This window comes from Lingula anatina, chromosome 5 (assembly GCF_051362555.1).
Source record: "Lingula anatina isolate TDL-2025a chromosome 5, LinAna3.0, whole genome shotgun sequence".
Classification (NCBI taxonomy): domain Eukaryota; kingdom Metazoa; phylum Brachiopoda; class Lingulata; order Lingulida; family Lingulidae; genus Lingula; species Lingula anatina.
The window spans coordinates 15,764,830-15,780,389 of record NC_141771.1 but is presented as its reverse complement, the minus strand read 5'-3'; the positions used below and the strand labels follow the sequence as shown (position 1 = coordinate 15,780,389).

At 39.3% G+C, this 15,560-nt stretch overlaps 2 protein-coding genes across 3 annotated transcripts; both read left to right on the top strand.

Annotated features, from left to right (window-relative positions):
- Window positions 1-358: 358 nt before the first annotated feature.
- Window positions 359-1,725, top strand: LOC106173672 (sarcoplasmic calcium-binding protein-like). The gene is made up of 3 exons (XM_013554871.2): window positions 359-403; window positions 736-892; window positions 1,313-1,725. The coding sequence occupies exons 1-3, from the start codon at window positions 359-361 to the stop codon at window positions 1,723-1,725; spliced, it is 615 nt and encodes a 204-aa protein (XP_013410325.2).
- Window positions 1,726-3,479: 1,754 nt separating this feature from the next.
- On the top strand, window positions 3,480-15,043 carry LOC106173683 (sarcoplasmic calcium-binding protein). Of its 2 annotated transcripts, none has more exons than XM_013554884.2 (3): window positions 3,480-3,924; window positions 11,228-11,384; window positions 12,492-15,043. In XM_013554884.2, the coding sequence occupies exons 1-3, from the start codon at window positions 3,688-3,690 to the stop codon at window positions 12,902-12,904; spliced, it is 807 nt and encodes a 268-aa protein (XP_013410338.2). In that variant the 5' UTR covers window positions 3,480-3,687; the 3' UTR covers window positions 12,905-15,043. The 2 variants fall into 2 exon arrangements, with proteins under 2 accessions (XP_013410338.2, XP_086869276.1); XM_087013150.1 differs by lacking the exon at window positions 3,480-3,924 and adding an exon at window positions 10,378-10,912.
- The last annotated feature ends 517 nt before the right edge of the window (window positions 15,044-15,560 follow it).

Genomic DNA, 15,560 nt, shown 5'->3' with positions numbered 1-15,560 from the left:
ACGTGAAGAGTCAAGATATGATAGGTCTTCTTACTACATTTAACTGATTGCGACAGTTGTGACAGCGCCTTTATCTCAATGGCTGTGCATGCTCGTGCTTTAAGCTATCATAATTTATATACAGATGAACATAACCTATTTTCTTCCACTTTTTATTCAAAAGAAAACGCACAATCGCATCATCTCTGTTTTAATGTAAAAAAAACGCATTGACCGTATTATCATGTGTATAAGTTACGGTAAGTCATAATAAGCCATGGGTGGATCATATATTTTAATGGCACTGAATAGACATCATATTACATTACGTTGGGGCTATAACCGCGACAGATATTCCTAACACCTTGCGATGTTAAACATGGCTGCCCGAGGCTTGACAACCCAACCACTGCGTTTTAAAAAAGTAAGTTAAAGTAAAGGAGAGATGGGGTATGCTGCATTTTAAAAAATTTAATGTAATTCATGGATGAACAGGAATCTCTTACAAAAATGAACAGTTTTTTTTAATAATGTTTCATTTTGTTTTATTCATTTTATCATTAATTTCATGTGGAGGTGTGGCAGAAAATGATCAAAAGTGTCAATATTCAGTGCAGTTGGGTAAATACTCTTTGGACTAGCAACTGTAAGGAAATGTCCGCACGCGTCAATATAAGTATACACAAAGTACCACAATTCAGCTTGTCATAAATTACTTTATAATGATTCTGGATCGTTGTTCATTGAATTATCTAGATGCCGGCGGACTACCCACTTGTGACTGGCTCGGAACACTGGAGAAGAAAAGTCCGCACCGTATTCAAGTGCTTAGATTCCAACGCAGATGGCTACATCACTAGAGAAGACTGGGTGATCGGGGTCCACCGTTTCGTCCAGTATTTGAGCATTGATGGTAATTTTCTTAAAAAACACGCTCGAATAAATAACATCGTTTTCAAGGTTTATTAATTAATCATCTTACTTCCTCGCACAAATCATACAGTTTTAATTATATTCCACTCATTTAATACTTGCGTATTATTATTATGTAAATCCATTAGTTTATTACGCAGATTATTTTATATGTGCTGAATCAACGAATTAGGGATATAAAGCGAATTAGAAGCGGAAGAAGCCCCCCCCCCCTCTCAATCTCTCTCAGCAACCATATAAATAAGGTGTGCATAAAAGTTTATGATACCAAATAAATAAATAAATAAATGACATCTAAAACAGAGATAAATTAATTCAAATCACGATCTTCGTAAGCAAGCGACGTAAACCGTGCATGTACATGCAGGCCTACATAAATAACGCTCCTCGCTTCTTTCAGATGAGAAAGCCGAACGTATTCTAAACGAGCGCCTCGCAGTCTGGAAATCACTCGTCAAAGACTCAGAAGACGACACAACGGCCAAGATTTCAGTACAGGAATACGTGCAGCATAGTTTATCGTTCGTCAACTGGGTCAACTACCGACAGGAGTTGCAAGTAAAACTCATCTCGACCACCTTCAATGGGATGGACGTCGACGGCGATGGCTTGATTTCCAAGGAAGAACACGCCGCTTTCTTCTACGGTATCCACGTCCCCGTTGAGCACTCGAAGGACGTCTTTAATGTGATGGACGCGGATAAGGACGGTTTTATATCCCTTGCAGAGTATGCAGAGGCGCATATGGAGTTCTGGTTGACCGACGATCCCGATAATAAATATAATGAATTTTTTGGACCATTGGTCGACTAGGTACTTTTACTTTTAAAAAAGAAATGCATCGAAGTAATTTAAGCGAGTTGCGTTGATTTGGGGATTGGTGATGGACATTTTCAAAAGCAGGATAAAATAAGCATTATCTCCATGACCAGGATGTTTTGAGAATGAAACAGAGCATTTCAGAAAGAAAAACTGGGAACATTTACTGGAAAACTGACATCAAGGTAGATGTATAGCGCTCACTGAACGAATGGGTTTTCTGATAAATCCAACAGTGTGATAGATCACGTAATGATAAAACCCTGGACTTACAAGCTGTACAAAATAATAACGCAACGATTCGTCGTTGCGAATCGATACCATCGTTCTTGAGTCAAATCTTTTTCTACTTGAAACGCGCAATGTTTGCCGTCTTACGATCCACCATCCCTCATACTTTATTATCAGAAGTAAGACTCTCGCGATGACATGTTTCCTGGGACCTTCAGCATCAGAAGCCAAAATGGTGGAGATACTTTAAGCCTGAGTCACACTGCGCTTGCAACCTTTTGGCAACCATTTTGCAACCACAAAATCTGGCAGTCGCATGTGATCACTTTGCGAGCTTATAAAGAAGCTATGGACAATTCTGATCGGCAAGCACTCGCAAACCGGTTGCAAAAAGGTTGCAGTATGGTATCTGCAATCTCTTATAGACTGTCTTCAAGCTATAAGTTACCAGTCGCACACCAGTAAAAAAACCTATCAGCAACCACTTGGTGATTGAAAACCGGTTGCAGGACTGTAGCAATCGCTTGTCAACTGGTAGCAGCCAGTTGACAAGGTCGCACAGAATATATATGTTGCAAACTTGTGACGGTAGCTGCTTTCTCATAAATTCCCCTCTCAGAAGACAAAAAAAAAAAAATAGTCTGGTAAAATGGCTTATTTTCAAATAGATTGGACTGCTATATCAATGGCTTTGACTACCTAAGAAGTAAAAAATAAAATAAAATAAATTGGAAGCACTGTGTGAGACCGTGGATTGCAAGACGCCCTTTGTTAGACTATTACAAACATTATTTGTTGAACTTGGACTTGGAATTCAGGAAGACTTCATTTCCCTCCTAAAATAGTCTAGACTAGGTTTCTGAAAAAATCACTGGTATTCCCCTCTTGGAATTAGAATTTTTACTAATTGATTAATAGATCTTAACCGTTAGAAATGACACTGTTTGCCCTCCAAAACACTCCAAGGGTTCGCATCCGAGGCCTGTCAGTCCTGAAAAGTCTGACCACCCTCCAAAAAATCCTGGATCCGCCCCTGTATCACGTTTGATTTATTTAAGATCGTAGTTTGATTCTCTTCTCTGAAAGAGTTCCGATACTGCAGGTGCAAAGCATTTTGCAACTTTATATATTTCTGTAACTAGTACCCTAAGCCTACGAATCTGTAAAATACTTTAGCCTGTCAAATTTAGAAGGTCATGGTAAGGACTGGCGTACTAGTAGGCATTGTATACAAACCGAAGGTCCCTTTCCTGGATTTCTCCTAATTTTTGGTATCGATTTCTACACAAATTCCCACACAAGTGGGCAGTATTTAAAATTTGACAAGGTAAATTGTATGAATATGCAAAATTTGCTTGAAAAGCCCAGATATGATGAGTATTCTTAATACATTAAATTTATTGCGACAGTTGTGACGGCGCCTTTATCTCAATGGCTGTGCATGCTGGTGCTTTAAGCTGTCATAACTTATACACAGGTGAACATAACCTACTTTTTTTACACTCTTTATTCAAAAGTAAACGCACGATCGCATTATCTCTTTTTTGAGAGTAAAAAATAACGCATTGACAGTATTGTCATGTGTATAAGTAATGGAGAGGTCCTACCTTTTCATCGTAGGTCATAGGTGGAACGCATTTTTAGCTGCACTGAGTAGACATTACATTACATTATGTTGAGCGTTATAACCACGACAGATATTCCTACCACCTTCCGGTATTAAACATGGCTGCGCCATTGAAAGTTGCTGGTACATGTACTCGAGGATTAGCTAAGTACATACCGGTTTATATACATTCAAGCCGGGGATTAGCAAGAATTATCCAACCAAGGCGGGGATTAATAAGGATTAAGACATCCTGGAGACCTCGGATTACTTTTCGACCATGTTTGATTGCAGGTTTCCCCACATCGCGTAGACCTGCCCGAGGCTTGACAACCCAACCACTGAGTTTTAAAAAAGTAAGTTAAATGAGAGGTGGGGCATGCTGCATTTTACAAAACTAAACATAATGCATGAATGTATATCTCTTACAAAAATGGAGAAGGTTTTTTATCTTTAATTTTTTGTGTGGAGGAAAATGATCAAAAGTGTCAATATCCAATGCAGTTGGGTAAATACACTCTGGACTGGCTACGATAAGGACACAGACATTGCCAGACAGATTATTGTGTCAAACGGAACGGTCTACACAGTTTTATAGAGTTATGCCCGGTTTGAGACACTACGCAGAGACCAAGCCCAATGCATCGACGTCTTACAACCAAGGTATAGAACTCACTGTCCTTCAGGATTTACTGCTGCAATTGAACCAAAACCACCCAGTCCGTTTTGAATGAGGGACAAATTGTCACCAAAACGTGTTTTTCAAGGCCCTTAGCGAACACCAAACTGATATCAGCAGGTTAGGATTCCAGACGTCCTCTGAGGAAGCCACCGTAAACAGCAAAGTAGCCTAGTCTATTTCTCTCATGAATTGGGGGGCCATGACAGTTTTTGGGTAAAACAATGAAACCGCGTGGCTTTCTTTATTGAGGTCAGATTTAACCTTTACCGCTAAACTGGTCAAAACAGAGTTTACAGACATCCTGAAGAGGCCTACGACGAAGCGTGTGCCACTTCTTAAGTGACTAGGGTCATTGACAGTGTCGGTATTTGGAGTGGATACCACATTGGTGCCAAAACACCAATGGTAGTCATCGATGAAATCCTGAACCAGATCAAATAAAGGAATAATCTGGGAACCACTTGACTATTATTTGATAGGGGGCACCTTAGGAACAATTTTAGGTTGCAGGTTGAGGTTGCCGGTTCAAACAGAGCACTTTTAATAGCAGATAACTTACAGAACCAAGGGAATGAGTAGCTACCTTGGTCATCAAAATCGCCATATTTGAACCACATAGACAATATGTGGGTAGGTCATTACTCGACGAATCAACGGCTTGCATGTCCTACATCAAAACAGAGCCAAATTGGACAAGTTTTAACCGTATTCTGAAATTTTATTCCAGATTAAACTCTAAAAAGCCTATCATAAGAAATGCCTTGCGGCTTGAAAGCTCTGGTAGCAGCAAAATGAGGTCAAGCGTAACAGCGACTGTTGCTGTGACTAGACACTGACATGGGGGCCTTTGTGGGGCGTGTAACTCTTTTAAAGACAATAATTAGGAAAATATGGCGATCCAAAATATCGCTAGCTTTCAATGGTTGTCGTATGGCCTAAAATAGGCAATGTATTTTTGTTTGCTTCACTGACAAATACAATTAATGAACTGATGTCACAATGACATCGAAGAGATTATCAAAAGTTATTAAAACACGATTTTAATCCTTATTTTCATTTATCAGTTAGCAAAATAGGAAAAAAACTGATGAATTATGTTTTGGAAAAAATATTCCATATTAAATGTCAAGTCTGTATTTACTGACGCGCATATCTTTGTCAACAATTAAGCGTCAGAGAATTATATTTTCTTCTGAGCGAAATGCTTGTTTTAAATTATTTGTATAAATCTGGTTCATATTCTCTATTCCTCAACTTCCAAATAAATAATTTTCTCACCAAAAACGTCATCCCGCGTCGGAGGCAGACACTCTGACCTCAAGGAAATACGGTATTCATTTGGTAATCATATTGTGCGTTCATAATACGCACGAAATCCCACGTTTTCTCCAACTTTTCGGCCGTAGACCAGACGTAGAAGGTATGTTGGGACCCATGCTTTAGATAGTGAACATACCTTGACAAACCTTGACATAGGACCTACCCCTACATTGTATAGGCTACTCTTACGATATTCAAGAGGAAGTTGTGTGGTGTAAACACGGTATCAATACGCTGTTTCTACGCTGCTCATTCGTTCTTGATCATACGCCTGAGAAGAGTGATTTCAAACGCTCAGAGTTGTCCGTTAATTTCATATGCTAGACTCATACGTACCTCTTTTAAGCTAGGTGTGACCATGGAAGAAAAACTGGAAATGGATCGCGTGGTGGTCTATTGTCTGCTGTGTGTCAAGAGGAGGGCAAAGGGTCGTGTGACAGGCCAAAGTCACAGGTGGTGACCCGTGGAAATACACAGAGCACTCCGTTCTCTCGCGAAAAAAAAAACGGTGTTACGGAAATGAGTGAGGGTCTGTGTAACAGAGAGTCCGCGCGCCATTTAGTTATAATGGTTAGGGTTAGCCTTACTTGAATGTTCAAAATCCAGGGCAGCTCGGCTTACCTGTACAAAAATGAATGGGAAACGAACTCTCTGTCATGGAGGACTCTCTGTTACGTTATACCAGATTCAAAACGGAACATTACCACATTTTAGTTGGTAACAACTTAGATGCGTATATGTTAAAAAGTTATTATTATTATTATTATTATTATTATTATTCTGGAGAAATTGAATACGCTTTGGACATTGGCGACTTTTTCCCAGAGGAAGTGTCAACGTTTCGATAATGAGCCAGTGCAAGTGCCATGATGCAAAAGTGAACCTAGGTCAGCCGTTACACAGTTTTTTTTTTTTTTTTTTTTGGATACATTCGTGCACCTTTTTTCAGACTACGAGTAGTTTCCGTGAAATAGCAGATGTCAGTTCATCCATTTACCATTTAGAATATTGAAAGCATGCTAATGAAAGTTGGCATAAATATGAACCAAAAACACGAATAAAACATCTCGTTGGTTTATCAAGACTACAACTTCACAATGAAAACCACACACAGTGTATCACGTTTGATATATTTAAGATCATACTGGTAGTTTGTTTCTCTTCTCTGAAAGAGTTCCGATACTGCAGGTGCAAAGCCTTTTGCAACTTTTTTATATTTCTGTAGCTAGTATCCTAACCCTACTCATGTGCACAGAATTTAGAAGATCATGGTAAGAACCGGCGTAGTCATTGTGAACAAAACGAAGGTCCCTTTCCTGGATTTTTCCTAATTTTTGGTATCGATTTCCACACAAATTCCCACACAAGTGGGCAGTATTTAAGATTTGACAAGGCAAATTGTCTAAATGTGCAAAGTCTACGTGAAGAGTCAAGATATGATAGGTCTTCTTACTACATTTCACTGATTGCGACAGTTGTGACAGCGCCTTTATCTCAATGGCTGTGCATGCTCGTGCTTTAAGCTATCATAATTTATATACAGATGAACATAACCTATTTTCTTCCACTTTTTATTCAAAAGAAAACGCACAATCGCATCATCTCTGTTTTAATGTAAAAAAAACGCATTGACCGTATTATCATGTGTATAAGTTACGGTAAGTCATAATAAGCCATGGGTGGATCATATATTTTAATGGCACTGAATAGACATCATATTACATTACGTTGGGGCTATAACCGCGACAGATATTCCTAACACCTTGCGATGTTAAACATGGCTGCCCGAGGCTTGACAACCCAACCACTGCGTTTTAAAAAAGTAAGTTAAAGTAAAGGAGAGATGGGGTATGCTGCATTTTAAAAAATTTAATGTAATTCATGGATGAACAGGAATCTCTTACAAAAATGAACAGTTTTTTTTAATAATGTTTCATTTTGTTTTATTCATTTTATCATTAATTTCATGTGGAGGTGTGGCAGAAAATGATCAAAAGTGTCAATATTCAGTGCAGTTGGGTAAATACTCTTTGGACTAGCAACTGTAAGGAAATGTCCGCACGCGTCAATATAAGTATACACAAAGTACCACAATTCAGCTTGTCATAAATTACTTTATAATGATTCTGGATCGTTGTTCATTGAATTATCTAGATGCCGGCGGACTACCCACTTGTGACTGGCTCGGAACACTGGAGAAGAAAAGTCCGCACCGTATTCAAGTGCTTAGATTCCAACGCAGATGGCTACATCACTAGAGAAGACTGGGTGATCGGGGTCCACCGTTTCGTCCAGTATTTGAGCATTGATGGTAATTTTCTTAAAAAACACGCTCGAATAAATAACATCGTTTTCAAGGTTTATTAATTAATCATCTTACTTCCTCGCACAAATCATACAGTTTTAATTATATTCCACTCATTTAATACTTGCGTATTATTATTATGTAAATCCATTAGTTTATTACGCAGATTATTTTATATGTGCTGAATCAACGAATTAGGGATATAAAGCGAATTAGAAGCGGAAGAAGCCCCCCCCCCTCTCAATCTCTCTCAGCAACCATATAAATAAGGTGTGCATAAAAGTTTATGATACCAAATAAATAAATAAATAAATGACATCTAAAACAGAGATAAATTAATTCAAATCACGATCTTCGTAAGCAAGCGACGTAAACCGTGCATGTACATGCAGGCCTACATAAATAACGCTCCTCGCTTCTTTCAGATGAGAAAGCCGAACGTATTCTAAACGAGCGCCTCGCAGTCTGGAAATCACTCGTCAAAGACTCAGAAGACGACACAACGGCCAAGATTTCAGTACAGGAATACGTGCAGCATAGTTTATCGTTCGTCAACTGGGTCAACTACCGACAGGAGTTGCAAGTAAAACTCATCTCGACCACCTTCAATGGGATGGACGTCGACGGCGATGGCTTGATTTCCAAGGAAGAACACGCCGCTTTCTTCTACGGTATCCACGTCCCCGTTGAGCACTCGAAGGACGTCTTTAATGTGATGGACGCGGATAAGGACGGTTTTATATCCCTTGCAGAGTATGCAGAGGCGCATATGGAGTTCTGGTTGACCGACGATCCCGATAATAAATATAATGAATTTTTTGGACCATTGGTCGACTAGGTACTTTTACTTTTAAAAAAGAAATGCATCGAAGTAATTTAAGCGAGTTGCGTTGATTTGGGGATTGGTGATGGACATTTTCAAAAGCAGGATAAAATAAGCATTATCTCCATGACCAGGATGTTTTGAGAATGAAACAGAGCATTTCAGAAAGAAAAACTGGGAACATTTACTGGAAAACTGACATCAAGGTAGATGTATAGCGCTCACTGAACGAATGGGTTTTCTGATAAATCCAACAGTGTGATAGATCACGTAATGATAAAACCCTGGACTTACAAGCTGTACAAAATAATAACGCAACGATTCGTCGTTGCGAATCGATACCATCGTTCTTGAGTCAAATCTTTTTCTACTTGAAACGCGCAATGTTTGCCGTCTTACGATCCACCATCCCTCATACTTTATTATCAGAAGTAAGACTCTCGCGATGACATGTTTCCTGGGACCTTCAGCATCAGAAGCCAAAATGGTGGAGATACTTTAAGCCTGAGTCACACTGCGCTTGCAACCTTTTGGCAACCATTTTGCAACCACAAAATCTGGCAGTCGCATGTGATCACTTTGCGAGCTTATAAAGAAGCTATGGACAATTCTGATCGGCAAGCACTCGCAAACCGGTTGCAAAAAGGTTGCAGTATGGTATCTGCAATCTCTTATAGACTGTCTTCAAGCTATAAGTTACCAGTCGCACACCAGTAAAAAAACCTATCAGCAACCACTTGGTGATTGAAAACCGGTTGCAGGACTGTAGCAATCGCTTGTCAACTGGTAGCAGCCAGTTGACAAGGTCGCACAGAATATATATGTTGCAAACTTGTGACGGTAGCTGCTTTCTCATAAATTCCCCTCTCAGAAGACAAAAAAAAAAAAATAGTCTGGTAAAATGGCTTATTTTCAAATAGATTGGACTGCTATATCAATGGCTTTGACTACCTAAGAAGTAAAAAATAAAATAAAATAAATTGGAAGCACTGTGTGAGACCGTGGATTGCAAGACGCCCTTTGTTAGACTATTACAAACATTATTTGTTGAACTTGGACTTGGAATTCAGGAAGACTTCATTTCCCTCCTAAAATAGTCTAGACTAGGTTTCTGAAAAAATCACTGGTATTCCCCTCTTGGAATTAGAATTTTTACTAATTGATTAATAGATCTTAACCGTTAGAAATGACACTGTTTGCCCTCCAAAACACTCCAAGGGTTCGCATCCGAGGCCTGTCAGTCCTGAAAAGTCTGACCACCCTCCAAAAAATCCTGGATCCGCCCCTGTATCACGTTTGATTTATTTAAGATCGTAGTTTGATTCTCTTCTCTGAAAGAGTTCCGATACTGCAGGTGCAAAGCATTTTGCAACTTTATATATTTCTGTAACTAGTACCCTAAGCCTACGAATCTGTAAAATACTTTAGCCTGTCAAATTTAGAAGGTCATGGTAAGGACTGGCGTACTAGTAGGCATTGTATACAAACCGAAGGTCCCTTTCCTGGATTTCTCCTAATTTTTGGTATCGATTTCTACACAAATTCCCACACAAGTGGGCAGTATTTAAAATTTGACAAGGTAAATTGTATGAATATGCAAAATTTGCTTGAAAAGCCCAGATATGATGAGTATTCTTAATACATTAAATTTATTGCGACAGTTGTGACGGCGCCTTTATCTCAATGGCTGTGCATGCTGTTGCTTTAAGCTGTCATAACTTATACACAGGTGAACATAACCTACTTTTTTTACACTCTTTATTCAAAAGAAAACGCACGATCGCATTATCTCTTTTTTGAGAGTAAAAAATAACGCATTGACAGTATTGTCATGTGTATAAGTAATGGAGAGGTCCTACCTTTTCATCGTAGGTCATAGGTGGAACGCATTTTTAGCTGCACTGAGTAGACATTACATTACATTATGTTGAGCGTTATAACCACGACAGATATTCCTACCACCTTCCGGTATTAAACATGGCTGCGCCATTGAAAGTTGCTGGTACATGTACTCGAGGATTAGCTAAGTACATACCGGTTTATATACATTCAAGCCGGGGATTAGCAAGAATTATCCAACCAAGGCGGGGATTAATAAGGATTAAGACATCCTGGAGACCTCGGATTACTTTTCGACCATGTTTGATTGCAGGTTTCCCCACATCGTGTAGACCTGCCCGAGGCTTGACAACCCAACCACTGAGTTTTAAAAAAGTAAGTTAAATGAGAGATGGGGCATGCTGCATTTTACAAAACTAAACATAATACATGAATGTAATACATATCTCTTACAAAAATGGAGAAGGTTTTTTATCTTTAATTTTTTGTGAGGGTGTGGAGGAAAATGATCAAAAGTGTCAATATCCAATGCAGTTGGGTAAATGCACTCTGGACTGGCGACGATAAGGACATTTCCGCACGCGTTTATATACATATACATGTATATATAGAGAGTACAACAATTCAGCTTTTTATGCCTTATTTGTTCAATGATTCTGGATCTTGTTCATTGAAATATCTACCGTGTAGATGCCGGCGGACTACCCGCTTGTGACTGGCTCGGAACACTGGAGAAGAAAAGTTCGCACCGTATTCAAGTGCTTAGATTCGAACTCAGATGGCTGCATCACTAGAGAAGACTGGGTGATTGGGGTCCGCCGTGTTGTCCAGTATTTGGATATTGATGGTAATTTTCTTAAAAAACGCGCTTAAATAAATCACACCGTTTTCAATGTTTATTAATTATCCCCCTTCCTCGCATTAATTTTAAAGTTTTTATTATATTCCACTCATTTTATACTTGCGTATAATTAGGTAAATCCGTAAGGACTAAGTACTCACTTTCCCCATTATGAAACAAAATGGTGAATTCTGCCCCCCCCCCCCCTTTCAAAAGAAACTGTTTTTGGTGCTACAGTTTATTCATTATTTAACCATCTGTGTATTGCCTCCTCAGCGAAATTTTGAAAGCAAACCCCTTAGGACCTAACCCCTCTACCTAACTTCTCACCATCTTTGAACAGATAATGACATCTAAAAACGGCAAGCTAGGTGAAATAAGATGAAAAGGATGACCACGCAGACTATTTGAAATACATCAAATCATCGAATTCGTAATAAAGCGAGTCGGAAGATCAGAACTTCTCTCTCTCTTCTCTCTCTCAATGACCATAGATTTACATGTTTGATACGAAAAAACAAGCAAATAAATGAAATAAATAAATAAATAATACAAAACGCAATCTTTGTAAGCAAGAGACTTAGACCCCATTTCCAGAGATTAGATCGATCTACTTTAGATCGACCTAACTCCCTGGGGGTTCACGCTAAATAGCTGTCAGCCGAGCGGACACGAAAGTTAATTACCCCTTACAGCTTGCAGTAGGCGGGACGGACATTTAAGCCGGATTATCTGACTGTAATCTAGTGAGACTCCCCGCGGGGATAGATCGATCTAAAAGCTCTGGTAATACAGCCATAAACCGTACATACTAACTAAAAGAGAGCATTCACATCGAGATGAGCCGAGGTCTAATAAGGCCGTGACCTTAATATGGCTGACCTCACCACGCGTTGTCCTTCGACCAGTTAAATTGAGCCGATATTTAACTTGTGAGCCCCTGAAGGGACAACGCGCAGGGAGGCGTGTGAGAGGCGGAGAGACCATTTTAATCAAAATGGCTTAGGCGGTCTTCCTTTCATGTAAGTCAGCCATATTTAGGTCGAGGCCTTACTAGACCTTAGCTCTTTTCGATGGGAATGCTCCCTTAATATCTGCCCTCGCCTCTTTCAGATGAGAAAGCCGAACGCATTCTAAACGAACGTCTCGCAGTCTGGAAATCCCTCGTCAAAGACTCAGAAGACGACACAACGGCCAAGATTTCAGTAGACGAATATGTGCAGCATAGTTTATCATTCGTCAACTGGGTCAACTACCGACAAGAATTGCACGTAAAACTCATCGCGACTACTTTCAATGGGATGGACCTCGACGGCGATGGGTTTATTTCCAAGGAAGAACACGCCGCTTTTTTCTACGGCATCCACGTCCCCGTTGAGCACTCGAAGGACATCTTTGATGTGATGGACGCAGAGAAGGACGGTTTTATATCCCTTGCAGAGTATGCAGAGGCCCATATGGAGTTTTGGTTAACTGAAGATCCCGATAATAAATATAATGAATTCTTTGGACCATTGGTCGACTAGTACTTGTACTTTCTCTTTTTAAAAGGGATGCATTGAAGTAATAAGCGAGTTACGTTGATTTGGGAATTGGTGATGGAAGTTTTCAAAAGCAGTGGGTAAAATAAGTAGGGAAACTCAGCTAGCATCATCTCGATGACCAGAATGCCTTCAGAATGCAAAACTAACACATTTCAGCATGAAAAACTGAGGACATTTCCTGGAAAAATGACATCAAGGTACATGTATAACGCTCACTGAACGAATGGATTTTCTGATTAATCCAACGATGTGATATAACATAGCATGATAATACCCTGGACTTACAAACTGTACGACATAATAACGCAACGATCCGCCGTTGCGAATCGGTACCACCGTCCCAGAGTCCGTCATACGATCCACCATCGCTCATACGTTATTATCAGAAGTAAGACGATAGTATGTTTCCTGGGACCTTCAGCATCAGAAGCCAAAATGGTGGAGATACTTAAAGTCTGGGTCACACTGCGCTTGCAACCTTTTACTCTTTTTTCAAACACAAAATCTGGCGGTTGCATGTGATCACTTTGCGAGCTAATTAAGAAGCTATGGCCAATTTTGATCGGCAAGCAGTCGCAAACCGATTGCAACAAGGTCTAAAATTACAACAGCAATGTTTTTCGAACTTTTGAACAGACTACACCCTCGCCTAACGAAAGCAGTGATGTAATGAAAATATAAATTTGAATATGTTTTAATCCTTATAAATCTTATAACACTCTTTTATATTTTCTTGTTCATGTATAAATACTTGATCTCTTTGAGGTCGCAAGGCCTGTGCGGTTAAGATCACAATGAACAAAAAAACCTCTTTGCGACTTGCAGCTGTCACCGGTTTCAAAAAGGTCGGCGACTGGTTGTAACAACTCGAAAAGTGGTTTCCAAATGAACGTTGTGTTAATATCAGGTTGCGCCAGTTTTCTGTGCAGCACCGATAACCTCCTGGCCTCCGAAAAACCTACTTGTGGTATCCTACCGGTTGCTAACAGGTCACCGACTGCTTTCCAACTGATTTGCAACCGAATGTGTGGTTTTCCCTTTGTCTTTTTAACCCCAGGCGTTTTCCGCTTACTTTTCACAGTCTCATCCTTGTAGTAAGGATACCAAGCACTGGAAGGATGTTAAATTGTATGTATTGAAACTATTTTTATTTAAGATTATTGGACTAATTTAAAGTTCTGTTACATTGTTTGTAAATAATTTTAATGGTTGAAAATATGATAATAAATAGCAATTATACATGGTTGATTAAATATTTCTATTTTCCGTTTTCTCTCCATTCGTGTATTTGTTCCATTGTTTACTCAGATAATGGCTTTGCAGATTTTAAATGACATAGAGCGATAAAACATTGAGGGAATCGGCATATTTTAAGCGACCAGACGACTAAATACCGTCAATCAACCGTGTAGTTGCAAGTGGCATGCTTCTGGTTATTCAACCTACTGGCAACCAAGAAGAGACCGATAGGCAACCTTTAGGATATCGAACTGGTAGAACTGGGTTCCGTATCTCGAAAGGTTCGCTATGTTGCGCACGTGCGCAAGCGACTCGATTCCATAACCGATTCTATTTCGAGATACGGGGCCATGGAATCGAGACGCTTGCGCACGTGAGCAAGTGTCTCGATTCCATAACTCACCCATACTAGTCCCATATAATACATTGTAGCCTCTATTTGATATAGCGATTCGCAATACGCGATGCTTTCGAGATACGGGGCCTGGTTGTCGGTGCACAAAAAATGGCCTTCATATGTCAACGATCGCAGGCGACCTGTTAGCAACCTTATGCGACCACTTTTAAACCTATGGCAATCTCCTTGCGACTGAGGTTGCAAAGAGGCTGCCAAGAGGTTGCAAGCGCAGTTTGACCTAGGCTTTATATCTGCTAGGACTCAACATTGAATCCTGGATATATGTAATTTCCATTAAAATTTCAATTAAAATTTAGTATGAGAAAATACTGTATAGTAACTGAGGTTTATTTCAAGACGGAATTAATGGCACAATATTAGAATCTCTACTACTACTACTACTACTACTACTACTACTACTACTACTACTAATAATAATAATAATAGTAATAATAATAATAATTTATCGTTCAGAATATAATTTCCTACATGCAGAGTAACCACCTCCAGCTTTTCAAAGCATTATCAACACGACCATGAACGACAACACAAGCACAATGTTTAGGCAAATTCAGTACAAGGTAAAATGTGCCATTCATTTTGATTTATCGTCGGTTCGACTCATTTAGTCCGACTATATGTCCTTTTTGACATGGCTCGTCTATATTTGGGACCTGTTTCACAGGATAAGCTTAGCTATACACATGTAATAAGTCTCAACATTGAGAACAAAGGCACAATCTACTTTGAACTAATATAAATCGGAATTAGGCCAATTTAATAATTGCACTTTATAACAATAAATAAATAAATAAATAAATAAATAAATAACATGGAAAAGAAAAACATGAAAAATATTTCAGACCAAAACTCGAGACTTATCTTCACAACCAGCCCATGATAATAAATGGGATGGTGGTAGACCAAAATTCACGAGAAATAAAACCATTCATTCACAAATCACAGTAAATTAAACTTAATTCATACCTCACTCATGATGCG

What these genes read in the sequence shown, in the direction of transcription:
- LOC106173683 (XM_013554884.2), top strand. Translation starts at nt 3,688, where the DNA reads ATGGCTGCGCCATTGAAAGTTGCTGGTACATGTACTCGAGGATTAGCT. An exon ending in AACCACTGAGTTTTAAAAAA is followed by an intron (nt 3,925 to 11,227) that starts GTAAGTTAAATG and finishes TCTACCGTGTAG; the next exon opens with ATGCCGGCGGACTACCCGCT. An exon ending in CCAGTATTTGGATATTGATG is followed by an intron (nt 11,385 to 12,491) that starts GTAATTTTCTTA and finishes CGCCTCTTTCAG; the next exon opens with ATGAGAAAGCCGAACGCATT.
- LOC106173672 (XM_013554871.2), top strand. Translation starts at nt 359, where the DNA reads ATGGCTGCCCGAGGCTTGACAACCCAACCACTGCGTTTTAAAAAA. An exon ending in AACCACTGCGTTTTAAAAAA is followed by an intron (nt 404 to 735) that starts GTAAGTTAAAGT and finishes TGAATTATCTAG; the next exon opens with ATGCCGGCGGACTACCCACT. An exon ending in CCAGTATTTGAGCATTGATG is followed by an intron (nt 893 to 1,312) that starts GTAATTTTCTTA and finishes CGCTTCTTTCAG; the next exon opens with ATGAGAAAGCCGAACGTATT.